At 47.5% G+C, this 12,711-nt stretch overlaps 1 protein-coding gene across 5 annotated transcripts in view; it reads left to right on the top strand.

The window, feature by feature from the left end:
* Window positions 1-203: 203 nt before the first annotated feature.
* The window catches only part of ARFGEF2 (ARF guanine nucleotide exchange factor 2), an 83,726-nt gene continuing 71,218 nt past the window's right edge, over window positions 204-12,711 (top strand). The window contains exon 1 of one of the 5 annotated variants that reach the window (XM_086331486.1): window positions 204-546. In XM_086331486.1, coding sequence (XP_086187612.1) covers window positions 426-546 — 121 coding nt within the window. In that variant the 5' untranslated portion in view covers window positions 204-425. Of the gene's footprint in view, window positions 547-587; window positions 976-12,711 lie in introns of those variants that run through there. The other 4 variants (XM_086331488.1, XM_086331487.1, XM_086331490.1 and 1 more) reach the window with 4 other exon arrangements.

Raw genomic sequence — 12,711 nt, 5'->3', positions numbered from 1 at the left:
CTTTCTCCTCACACCTCCGTCACCCCGCCTCCTCCCTGTCACCTCTTTTCTTCTGTCCTTCAAGTCCCTCCCGCCTCCGCCCATTTCTACTGTCTAGGCAACTTTTCCCCCCACTTTCCCCCGCCTCGCCCACTTGGCCCCGCCCCCTGATACAGACCCCGCCCCTGATACAGGTCCCGCCCCCTGTCGCGGGCTCCCGCCCCAGAGGTCACGGGGTCGACGGACGCCGTCGCTGCTCCGCCGGTCACGTGGTCACGTGACGCGCTCCAACATGGCGGCGCCGTGTGGCCGCGGCGTCGCTTCCTGACTGGGTGGCGCGGACGGACGCGGCTGGTGCAGGCGGGGACGCCGGGCCCGCAGCCTCGCTCGGCCGCCTGCTCGCGCCGTCCGCCCGCGGGGCTGCTAGCCCCCGCTGGGCCGGGGCCATGCAGGAGAGCCAGACCAAGAGCATGTTCGTGTCCCGGGCCCTGGAGAAGATCCTAGCCGACAAGGAGGTGAAGCGGCCTCAGCACTCCCAGCTGCGCAGGGCCTGCCAGGTGGCGCTCGGTGGGTGAGCCGCCCCGGCCCGGCCCCGCGCCGGCCTCCCCATGCCGGCCGTTACCACACCCGGGCTTAGCCCGGCCTTAGCCCGGCCTCCTGGGCTTCACTTTCCCCCCGCCACCCCAAGGCCCACCCGCCCGGTCTCTTTATTATATCCGGGGGGGACCTGGTACCTTGGCAGCTCGGGACTGGCCCAAGGTCACCCAGCAAGTTGGTGACAATCAGGGCCGGCTCTCCAGCCTCCCAGCCCTGGGTTCTTGCCACGACTCCCTGCCGTCCCATTTCCTGGTTCGTCCCCGCCGTCACCCTCAGAAGCAGCAGCTCTTGCTTTTAAGTTTTTCTTTACGTTGGTTCTGCTGGTTGGAGTTGTCCCTTGTGAGATGGGCAGGTGGGAAGAGCCGCCCAGCTGGTTTAGGGAAAACTGAGGCCTGCTTTGTAAGTGCCGAAGTGGTGACTGTTTTCTTTCATTTGGGATCTCCCATAACTCCTTCCAGGAGGGACTATAGAGAGGGTTATCCTGCACCTCCCAGATACTGCAGTGTGCAGGAGATCTACTCGTTCTCAAACAGAGGGTCTGTGAGGGCAGAGATACTTGTCTTATTCACCGCAGGGTCCCCAACAGTGTCTGGCACACGGTAGATCATACTGATTTGAATGGACCCACAGATGACTGAGCGACAGGGAGAAGTCTTGCTCATCCCTAGTTAAAACCTTAGTAGTTGATTCCATTATCAACATTCTGTCTTTTAGTTTTCGGTCATTCAGCAAATATTTATTTATCAAGTGCCCACCGTGTACCAGGCACTGAGGATACAGTAGGGAAGAAGACAGACAAGGTATTTGCCCTTACAGAGCTTATAATCTAAGAGAGGAGACGAAATAAGTAAATTTAAAGATTAATGAGACATTTTTGAATACTAATACATACTTCTGTACTAGTAAATTTTTTTGTAATTACTTTTGTAAAATTTTTTGTAATTACTTTTGTAAAATTTTTTGTAAACGAGCAAAATGTAATAAAGAGGGCCTGAGACAGCATGGTCAAGAAAGTAGTCCTTTCTGAGGAAAGGGACATTTGCGCCAAGTACTGAAAGTCAGGAAGTATCCGCCATGTGGAATTTCAGAAGAGGGAGTGAGGATCAGTACATTTGACCGGAGTTGGCTCTCGGGTTAATTCGCCGTCCCAATGCCTTTGCTTTGAAATCTGTAAAAAGACCTGTTTTCCTAACAAGTGACTGAGTAAATGTAAAGTTTGATTTTCTTTTTTCACCTTTTGAAGTTTGAGGTTATTCTCCCTTCATTTGGTGCGAGGAACTCTGGGAGTCTTTTCTTGCGGCCTAGGAATGGGTTTGTGAGCTTTGCATTTATTTTTCTGGAAGGCCCTAGCTTTCATGGGTCTGAGACACCCTCAAGGATCAAGAACTATTGATAACAAAGGTGGTTGTTGCTGGGAACAGATGCTAGTCTTGTGAAATTCAGGATCAGTTGAAGGAACTCACTGAGATTTAGATTTGTAAAGCTTTTTTATTCAGAAATCCAAGGCTAACTGTTGGATATTGTTTTATCAGGAATGCAGGATAAACCCTACAAAGCAGTTAGGTGAAAGCGGATATTTACAGCTCCACTTTGAAATCTGCCTGCATTCTATCCTCTCATTGTTACTTTAAGTGAATTGTTGCAGAAGTTTGAAAATCGTTATTTGGCAAAGTTTTCATTCACCCTTCAGAAAACTTTACATCAAAATTTCACCAAATCGTATATCACTTTGTTGGAACCTACTTATAAAATCATCACATGGGTTGTAAAAGAGCCTTAACATTGGGAGGTTTCTTGATATTTTTAGATCATATCTTTGTTGAGAACTCCAGGATTTTCCAAGCTGAATTGTGGAACACACATTCAGTATTTTGGTAGTGAATTGTAAGAAATAGCCTATTCTGAAAATATGAATTCTCCATTAAAAATATTTTTCTTGTCAAACAATATAGATGAGTTAAATAAAATATCCCATATAATGTTATTTAAGAAAAAAATAACCTATAAAGGAAGTAATTGACACAGGTTGACTGAATAGCTGATTGTCATGGTAGCTCATCATCAAATTGAGTAGTTATTATAAGGTAACCTGTGTAAAGTGTTGAGTTAAACTGATCATTTTTTTTTTCTCTAAGACAGTACTTGTGTGTCATTGCTGTTAAGTAATAAAGGACTGCAGAAGAAAGATACAGCAAAGGGTCTGGTGATACTTTACTTTGCACCTCAAGGCCCAGTTTTGTGTCCAGTAAAAGTAGCTGAAGGGGGCTTCCCAGGTGGCTCGGCAGCAAAGAATTCACCTACCAGTGCAGGAGTGCGTGTTCAATCCCTGTGTCGATAAGGTCCTCTGGAGCGGGAAATGGCAGCCCACTCCAGTGTTCTTGTCTGGAGAATCCCATGGAAGAGGAGCCTGGAGGGCTGCAGTCCAGGGCGTCGCTAGGAGTCGGACACAACTGAGCACGCACACGAAAAGTGGCTGAAACATTGCTGTGCGTAAGAAGCATTGCAGGGCGGCGAGTAGTGTAGAGATTACCTATCATTTTGATAAGAGGAACTGTAAGTGACCACTCAAAGTTGAAATGTTGACCAATAGAAGCTGTTCCTGGAAACAGCTTTTGTGACCTTCCAGGAGTTGTGGTGTACTGGGGGGAGGGAATGGGGGATGCGGGGGCTGTGTAGTGTAGGGGTTTGGAGTGTGTTCTCTGGACTGGCTTCAAATCCCTTGCCTTCCAATTGCTATCTTTGTGATCTTGGACAGATGTTACACCTTCCCGTTGGGGCTGTTACAAAGATGAAGTTAACTGACATGTGCACAACACTCGTCGTGCAGTAGGTACACTGTATAGGCTTGCTGTGCTGGTTACTTTTATTGTTTGAAGCTGTGACAAACCACAGACACGGTAAGCACGGGGCTTGATGTTCTTAGCTTAGGTTGCTTCTTCATTCAGGAATGACTTATTGCTCTATTTGGTTTGTAGATGCAATAAACAAGAATGTAATTACATGACTGAAAGGCTGTGTTTATGAGAGTATTAACTTGCCTAGCTCAGTGAAGACAGGGGTTGTTCCTTGTGAAAGCAGTGATGATCAGGATGAATAGGTTTGGAGTAATCTCAGGGATTCATGCAAAGGCCCAACTCATTGGAAAAGACTCCGATGCTGGGAAAGATTGAGGGCAGGAGGAGAAGGGAACTATAGAGGATGAGAAGGTTGGATGGCATCACCGACTCAATGGACATGAGTTTGAGCAAGCTCCAGGAGTTAGTAAAGGACAGGGGAGCCTGGTGTGCTGGAGTCCATGGAGTCACAAAGAGTTGGATAACGACTTAGCAACTGAACAGCATTCGTCCTCACTAAAGGCCAAATGCATGGGTAGGGTCTGCCCAGTTAGAAAATCGTGGCCCTCCAACCTTTATTGAGAAATCAAAAGAGCCTGTGAGAGTATTCATCACCCCCGGGATGCTGTTGCTCTTTACTTTCATAGTGAAGTTTTGATATGTGTTAATAATCGCGAACCTTTCACCCCTCCAGTTGGAGCATATAATCACATTTTTAAACCTTCCTTTCACACCTGCATTACTTGAGTTATTCTTTCCCATGATCTTTTTATATTTCTGGTTTTAAACCCTGTGATAGAATCCAGAAACATGGTCCTGAAGAACCTATTTGCAGGGCAGGATTAGAGATGTAGAGGATGGATTTGTGGACACGGTGGGGGAAGGAGATGATAGGACGAATTGGGAAAGAGGAGCATTGAAATACGTGTGTTATCACGTGTACACAGAAGCTAGTGGAGGGCTGCTGTGTAACGGGGAGCTCAGCCTGGTGCTGTGACGACCTAAAGGGGGGTAGGAGATGGGATGCTCGAGAGGGAGGCGATATACGTATCCTGAAGGGCGATTCACATTGTACGGCAGAAACCAACACATTATAAAGCAATTATCCTCCAATTAAAAATAAATTTTTAAAAAAACTATAAAGTTTAGAGACTTGACAAGATAATCTGAGCGTTTTTAAATGGTGTGGGAAGATTCTGAAATCTCCAAACTTGAACTGAATTGTTCTAACATTACTCTTCATGTATAGGAGATGGAGTGTCTTATTTCATCATTTAATACCCACGAAGTGCCATGTGAGGGCTGAGTGCTCTGTAACTGCCCGCTGTCATTAAACATACCTATGTTTTTTGTATGAAATTCAGTGACTTTAATCTTGGAGCCGTTTTAGGTTCACAGCAAAATTGCACAGGAGGTACAAGGAATTCCCGTATTCCCCCCAACACACACGCTGTTGCCAACATCCCTCACCAGAGGTGGACGTTTTTATAGTGATGAACCTAACGTTGATGCATCATTATTACCCAGTCAAGTGAGTGACTTTTTAAAAATCACATGTTATATAGTAACTGTGTGACATCAGCCATGTACTAAGCATTTCTGTGTCCAGGCGCAGTGCCACGTGCTCTACCTGCAGTTTAGTTCCTATGATTGTTGTCCTTATTGAGGCCTAAAGAACTTGGCCAGCTGACTCAACCAGAAAGCCGTGGAGCCAGGCTGTGAACGCTGGCAGCCTGGCTCCAGAGCCCACGGTAACCATCACCACCATTGCTTCTCCGTAAGGAAGCGCTTGTGCTGTATGAGCTACTCAGTGGAGCCTTAAACAGGCATTATATTGAGGCGAAGTTTCTATGCGGTGATGGTTTGGTAATGTTTCAGTAAGTAAAGAGACCGTATTTTTTGAGTACGGTTGAATTGAATTTTGAGATGTAGTATTTGAAAGCCTGTAATCAAAAAGATCACAGCTTGTTCTCTGCAGCTTTTCACTGCGTATATATATTTGGTTTAATTTCGGGACTAGAAGGAAGAAAGAAATGAGAGTAAAGAGCTGGTTTCCCATAGGCTTCATTTAAGGTATGAAATCCTTCTGATGTATGACCTCTGTCTCTTTATCAGCAGTAAACTCCCTCTTATTCCTTCTAGAGTTGTGACATGTAATTGATGTCCATCTTTGGATACAAGCAGGCAAAGGGAAACCAAGGCTCAAGGGCAACTTGCCCACATCTGCCCAGCCAGGTGGGCAACAAGTACAGCATGCAGCTGACATATAAATCATAAAGTCCAGTTTTAGACTTGCAACTCTGTTTAATATACAGGGTTTAGAAACATGTGGATCATTGGTGATCTTAGCTGGAGCTGTTTTGGTGGCATTATGTGGGTGAAAACCAGACCAGAGTGGGCTGAGGTGTGAGTGGGAGGTGAGCAACACACAACCCTTTCCCAAAGATTGGCTTTGCTGTGAAGAGGAGGAGGGAAGTGTAGATCATAGGAGTGCTCTGGTTTATTCTTTTTTTTAAAGACAGAAAAACTCAAACTTGTTTAAATATCTTTAGGAAGAAGCCAGTTAAGGGAGTACATTCATAAATTTTCATTCATTCATTCAGTTGCTAAATTATGTCTGACTCTTTCTGACCCTGCCAGGGGAGCAAAGGCAGGCTCCTCTGTCCATGGGATTCCCCAGGCAAGAGTACTAGAGTGGGTTGCCATTTCCTTCTCCATGCATGCTAAGTCGTTTCATTTGTGTCCCACTCTTTGCGACCCTGTGGACTGTAGCCCTCCAGGCTCCTCTGTCCGTGGGATTCCCCAGGCAGGAGTACTGGAGTGGGTTGCCATTTCCTTCTCCAGGGGATCTTCCTGACCTAGGGATCACACCTGCGTCTCTTAACGTCTCCTGCGTTGGCAGGCAGAGTCTTTGTCACTAGCACCACCTGGGAAAACACACTTCCTTCTACGGGGGTCATAGACTTCAGTTGCGTGTTAATATACAAAACATTCAGCGTTCACGTGATCGTATAACACGGTAAGCTGCTTTTTTCCCTGTACGCTGTTGTTCCTCTAACTTTGATGTGTTCAGAATAACTATTCTCACCCTTAGAAGGAATATAAGTGCAAAATTTGAAAAATATAAAAAAATCCCTAAATTATCATAAAGTAAGGCTTTTAGTTGGAATACAGAATAACTTTAATGTTAGTAAAGTCTGGTGTTTTGATTAGACATTTTGTTTATGAGTTCTGTGGATTATAAAAATTTTGAGAAATAGTAGGACTGTTTTTTAACTGACATTACTTTTTGTTGAAAAGCTTTATGATTATTTTACAGGAGGAGGCCCTCTGTCTAGAAGCAGCACTAAAAGTTGGATTTTGATTATTGAAAAGGATTTATTTATTGGATTGGCAGAAAATTCATTGGCAGCTGTGTTTGAAACTTTGCATATTGATTAGTCTTGTAGTCCTGAACTGATAATTTAGCTTCTGGGAGCCTTGGTTTCCTGGGATGAGAAAGGTGATAATACTTGTGTCACAGGATTGTTGTAAAGGTTACATGAACTAATACAATAAGTAACTGACAACGTACCTGGCACCTAACAAATGACCCACCGAAGTTCAGAGGCATTGGCGTTACTTGTATTTAAAGGAGAAGGAACTGAATGCTTGTTCTTCTCTGCCTCCCTTATTAGTTGGTTTATGGACGTCTTTGCTGGTCTCCGACATTTCAACACCAGCGAGGCAAGTAGTTGGAAGAGTTTAGAGCTCTGCCCTGTACTTGTAAATCTCAGGGGAGACTCTGTAAGCGGTGCTGGGGAAAACGGTAAGATCATTCTTTATGGAAAAGCGCAAACTTGGAAAACGTGTACTTAATCAGCAAGTACATAGAGTCTCTCATATAAATAGCTCAGAACTGTGTTTAATTCTTACCATTTTCACCAGGCCTAGGGGGCCTGCCAGGAAAATACTTAACTTTCTTTCCAGCAAGGTTATCTTAGAAAATACTTCCATGTTTACTAGCTCATTCCTGGAGTCTTTCTATAAGAAGCTTCTTTGGGATTACTGTCTTGGTTGCAAATGAGTCTTTGGGCTTTTTTATTCTGTATTTCATTAGGTTTTCTAGACTTGTAGAACAGCCTTCTTATGCCAGGACCTAGACGTCTTAAGATTGTCCTCGTTCCCCAGGAACGGTCGGTGTGTTCTCTACACAGTCCTTTTGTCTTTTGACTGAACCAGGGTGACGTTCATTTAGAAGGTATTTATTTATTTGGGTGTCATACCTGCTGTCAGGACTCAAAGAAAACAAAGACCCTGTTCTCACGGAACTTGGAGTTAATGGAGAAGAAGGGGTCTGTTCAAATAATCATGTTTTCTGAGTCATACCAGTAATGTGACAGGTCCTGTGAAGGAGAAAACCTGATCCCACAGGCAAAGTGGACAAGGTATGAAGGAAAGTTTCCCTGAGGAAGTTGAGAGCTGAATGATAAACAAACAAAAATTAAAGAGGTTAGAGTGAGAGGCACTTTGGCAGCAGGGGCGGAACAGCATAGGCAAAGGCCCTGTGGCAGAGAGGAATATGACAGCTTGGGAAAACGAACAGATACAACTGCCTGTGAGGCTACAGTTACCTTAAGAGTTTCTTTTTTTTTTTTTTTAAAGTTTTAATAATAATAATTAAAAAAAACTAAAGGAGGCCACTGTGTGACTGGGCATGGCAGGTGAAGGGGGAGAGGGTTTGGAGGTGAGGCAGGAGAGGCAGTCCAGGGCCCCGGCACGCAAGACCCTGGAGGCTGTGCTGAGGAGTCTGATTTTTAGACCAATAGCAGTGAAATAATACCCCAGAGTTCTAAACAGGGAAGAAGTTGATAAAGAGGTTAGTATTTTGGAAAGATCATTTGAGCCATTAGGTTCAGAACATCTTCGAGGAAACCTGGAGAGGTTGCCCAGGGACCACGAGGGAGGCAGTTACCATCATCCGGGGGGAAACGCTGGTGGCCCAGACTTAGAGTAGTGACGACAGAAGCAGAGTAGAATGGAAGTGTTCCCCACTGGTTTAGAAGGTAAAGCTAAGAACACCTGATGTGGGGTTGGATAACAGCGTCAAAATGTGGATCAGTAAGGCTGACTTAAGTTTGTGACTCACCCAACTGGTTGGATGGTGGTGCAGTTCCTTAAGATGGTTGTGGAAGACCATCTGGAGAGAGGTGGGTGGAGGAGCTTGATCTGAGTTGGGACTGGGATATTGGATGAACGTATGAGCTTCATGTTCCTGAGGCAGGCCTGCACCGGAAACGAGGACTGGGGAGTCATCCGAGCCCAGGGGGGAATTGAAGGGGCAGGCAAGGCTGCGGATGCCAGTGAGGAAGAGCTGAGTGTTGCAGAGAAGGAAAGGCAGGAGAGCCTGGGCCCCAGGAGCCTGGAGAGCCTGGGCCCCAGGAGCCTGGCCCGCCTGGCTGGGCAGAGGAGGCTGAGTGTGCCAAGGAAACGGAGGAGAGATGGGCCGGGAAGCAGAGGGCCGATGGGAACGTGTGCTTACGAGGCCAGCTGTGCAGTGTGCTCAGGCTCGCTCAGTCGTGTCTTCATGACCCCACGGACTGCAGCCTGCCAGGCTCCTCTGTCCGTGGGGTTTTCCTGGCAAGAATACTGGAGGGGGTTGCCATTTCCTTGTCCAGGGGATCTTCACAACCCAGGGATCAAACTTGCATCTCCATGTCTCCTGCATTGCAGGCAGATTCTTTACCACCAGCGCCGCCAGAGAAGCCCTTAAATCGAGTAGATTTCTGTGAGGGGAGGTCAGTAAGGTCAATTGCTGCTGAGAGGTCAAGTCAGACAGCAACTGGAAAACTGCCCATCAGCTTTTGAGCCCTGCGAGTCATGGGTGACCTCACCTGGAGCTGTGCTGGTGGCACAGTGAAGGTGAAAACCAGACTGGAATGGGTAGGGGCAGGTCTGGGAGGTGAGGAAACGGACACGACTCTTTCCCGGGGTTTGCCTGGGGTGTGAAGAGGGAGATGTGGATCGTGGAGGGTTTTTTGGCTTTATTTTTATCTTTGTTTGAAGGTAGAAGAGACTTGGAGAAGGCAATGGCACCCCACTCCAGTACTCTTGCCTGGAAAATCCCATGGACGGAGGAGCCTGGTAGGCTGCAGTCCACGGGGTCACTAGGAGTCGGACACGACTGAGCGACTTCACTTTCACTTTTCACTTTCATGCATTGGAGAAGGAAATGGCAACCCACTCCAGTGTTTTTGCCTGGAGAATCCCAGGGACGGGGGAGCCTGGTGGGCTGCCATCTCTGGGGTCACACAGAGTTGGACACGGCTGAAGCAACTTAGCAGCAGAAGAGACTTGAGCTTGTTTCAACATCATTGGGGAGGGAGCCAGCTGAGGGAGAGGTTAACTAAGAAGAAAGACAGTTTATTCATTCAACAAATATTGAGCGCCTTCTCTGTGCCTAGGAATTCCTAGATGCTGGGGATTCAGCAGTGACCAGAACGGACCAAAGTCTCTGTTGTCACAGAGTTTACGTTCTGCTGGGGAAGTCGGAGTATAAGTGAAACAAGAGTATGTCACAAGTGGTAAATAAGGTGGTGAAAGACTAGAAAAATTGGTGTAAAGTGAAAAAACAGGGCAGGTAAGGTAGTGAAGAATCACAAGGAGGGGTCAGATGGCAGTTTCAGGTAACGAGGGAAGAGGTGACATTTGAACAGTCATCTGAAGGAATCGATGAGTGAGCCTGTGGATATCTGGGGCGGGAGGGCATTCCAGGAGGCAGGAGGAGCTGGTGCGAAGGCCCTGGAACAGGAACTGGCCATGAGTGAGCCGGGGTCGGGTGGTGGGAGGTGAGGTCAGAGGGGATCACAGGGGCCCAGATGTTTCAGAGGCTTGGAGGCCAAGATCAAGACTATGAGTTTTACTGTGTGTGAGATGAGAAGCCAGTGGAGTTTTGCGCAAAGGAGCAGACGTTATCAGATTTACTTTATAATGGTTATGGATAATCTATTTTGAGCAGATATAATCTGATTTATATTTTAAGGAAATCCCTCTGGCTGCTGTGTAGAGAACGCTGTGGGCCATGAGGAACAGTGAAAGTTGAAGGCATGAGACCAGTTAGGAAAGAGGCTCTCGGTCCAGGCAGGAGATGGTGACAGCTTGGCTTGGCGTAATGGGGGTGGTCCCCCGTGGTGAGAAGTGGTCAGGTTTAAATAGTTCCTCAGAAGGCAGCAGGGACAGGACGCTGCAAAGGTGGAGGGACTTGACACGTACTGTTTTCCAGCAGGAGAGCGTACGGGCTGGACAGTTTATGTATTGGCTAACAGGAAGTTGAAGGAGTCTCCTTGTGGCTTTTAATTTTGCATGAAATCGGCTGTTTCATTGGTTGTGAGTAAAGAGGAATGGTGACATGAAGAGGGGGAGAGAGGGTATTTGAGGAGAGAATGCGATGTGCAGTAGTCTTCGTGGAGAGGTAGAGAAGGTGGGCTTAACCAGCAGTGTCTAGGTACTGCTGTGGTTGGTTGTCAGGGCCTTTAGAGACCTGCCGGCTTTCTCTGCTGTCAAGAGGCCTGTCATTGGGTGGAGACTGGTCAGAAAGCTGTCATACAAGCTTGGTGTTTGGCAAGGAGAGGAACCAGTCTATCCTAAAGGAAATCATCCCTGAATATTCATTGGAAGGACTGATGCTAAAGCTCCAATACTTTGGTCACCTGATGCAAAGATCTGACTCATTGGAAAAGACCCTGATGCTGGAAAAGATGGCAGGCAGGAGGAGAAGGGGGCGACAGGATGTGATGGTTGGATGGCATCACCAGCTCAACAGACATGAGTGTGAGCAAACTCCAGGAGATAGTGAAGGACAGGAAAGCCTGGCATGCTGCAGTCCATGGGGTCACAAAGCATAGGACACGACCTAGCAACTGAACAATAACAGCAACAGATTACAATCCTGCTAATGGGATCTGTCCTGGAAAAATGAAGAAAGGGAAAGCTGACAAGTTGGTCTAGTCAGGTCTGACAGGCCAAAGAAGGGTCCTACTTGGGGCAGTTAGTAGGTCAACTGGAAGTACAGGAGCTGGGCAGGTACAGGGAGGAGCTGGCAGTTCCAGACAGGGACAAGATTCAGAGTGTGACCAGCACCTCCGGGCTGGCTTTGGGGGGAGGGGGAGGGCCTTGTGGATTTGCATAGTGGGGGTGGGGGTGTAGCAGATCGGATGTATGAGGGGAGATGAAGGTTCCAAGGGATGTTGTGGAACCTTGGGGGAGTTGACCAGCGATGGTGTCGTTGAGGTTGGTCATGGTCATTGTTGAACCTAGCCTGGGAGCAGAGCAGAAGAAGGTGAGCTGGTGCCAAAGTCATCAGTGAACCAGGAGGTATGACCCGAGGGGTTTGTATAGGACAGTGATGCCCAGAAAGCATTTCCCAGGAAGACAGCCTGGCCTTGCAGCTGCAGCTGCCGCACCCCGCTCAGGTCTCCCTCCTTTCCAGCCTGCTTATTTATTGCTGCTAATTGCCCAGTTGGCAGTTAGGAGAGCAGGGCTTATTAAAACGTGGGGCAATAAACCAGAGCAGGTGTGCCCCGCCATCTGCTCCTCCCCTTCCCCCTCCCTCCTTCTCTGGAGCAGACAGCCGGGCCGTGAGTGCTGCAGTGGCGTTTCCTGGCTGTGACCGTGGGCAGGTGACTTCACCTCTCTGGGCCCAGATTCCCACCTGCACATGGTTAGGAGATGAGCCTCTTGTCTTCCAGAGGCATAAGGAGGACCAGATAGGCCTATGCCCCTGTGAATGTCAGCCATTTCCATGATTTATGTTCTCCTAATTGTCTTCTTTCCCTTGGCTCTCTGTAGTTCAGCAATGGCAGTAGAGACTTTGCACTATTACTGACTCCTGTCTTAAGAGAGCTGACATTTATTGACCACTGGTGTATGCTTGACACCGCCTTAGCCATGACCACTTCGGGTTTCTCAAAGGTTACCCACACCCACCTGCCTTGTTACAGTCTCTGGAGCATATGGAGCGCATGTTTTTTAGAGTAGGACATCAAGATTCAGGGAGGTTTAATAACCCACCTGGTGTCATTCAGCGGCGAGATATCCATGCCAGAACCTAGTTCTGCCAGAACTGCCAACCCATTTCTTAACTTTCACCTCACCAGGCTGTGTCATGTTGATTTCTGCAAGCTGAAAGCTTGGCCACCAGCCTCCTGGGCTGGATTCTCTGGCCACTCCCACAGCCTGAGGCCTCAGCTAGAGGAGGCCAAAGCTGCTCCTTCATGGATTCTTGTCCTAGAGGGGCAGGAACCACACCACGGAGCTCTGTTTA

This window comes from Bos grunniens, chromosome 13 (assembly GCF_055505025.1).
Source record: "Bos grunniens cultivar Pamir isolate PY7600 chromosome 13, Bosgru_T2T1.0, whole genome shotgun sequence".
NCBI lineage: Eukaryota > Metazoa > Chordata > Mammalia > Artiodactyla > Bovidae > Bos > Bos grunniens.
This window is presented reverse-complemented; position numbering and strand designations above follow the sequence as displayed.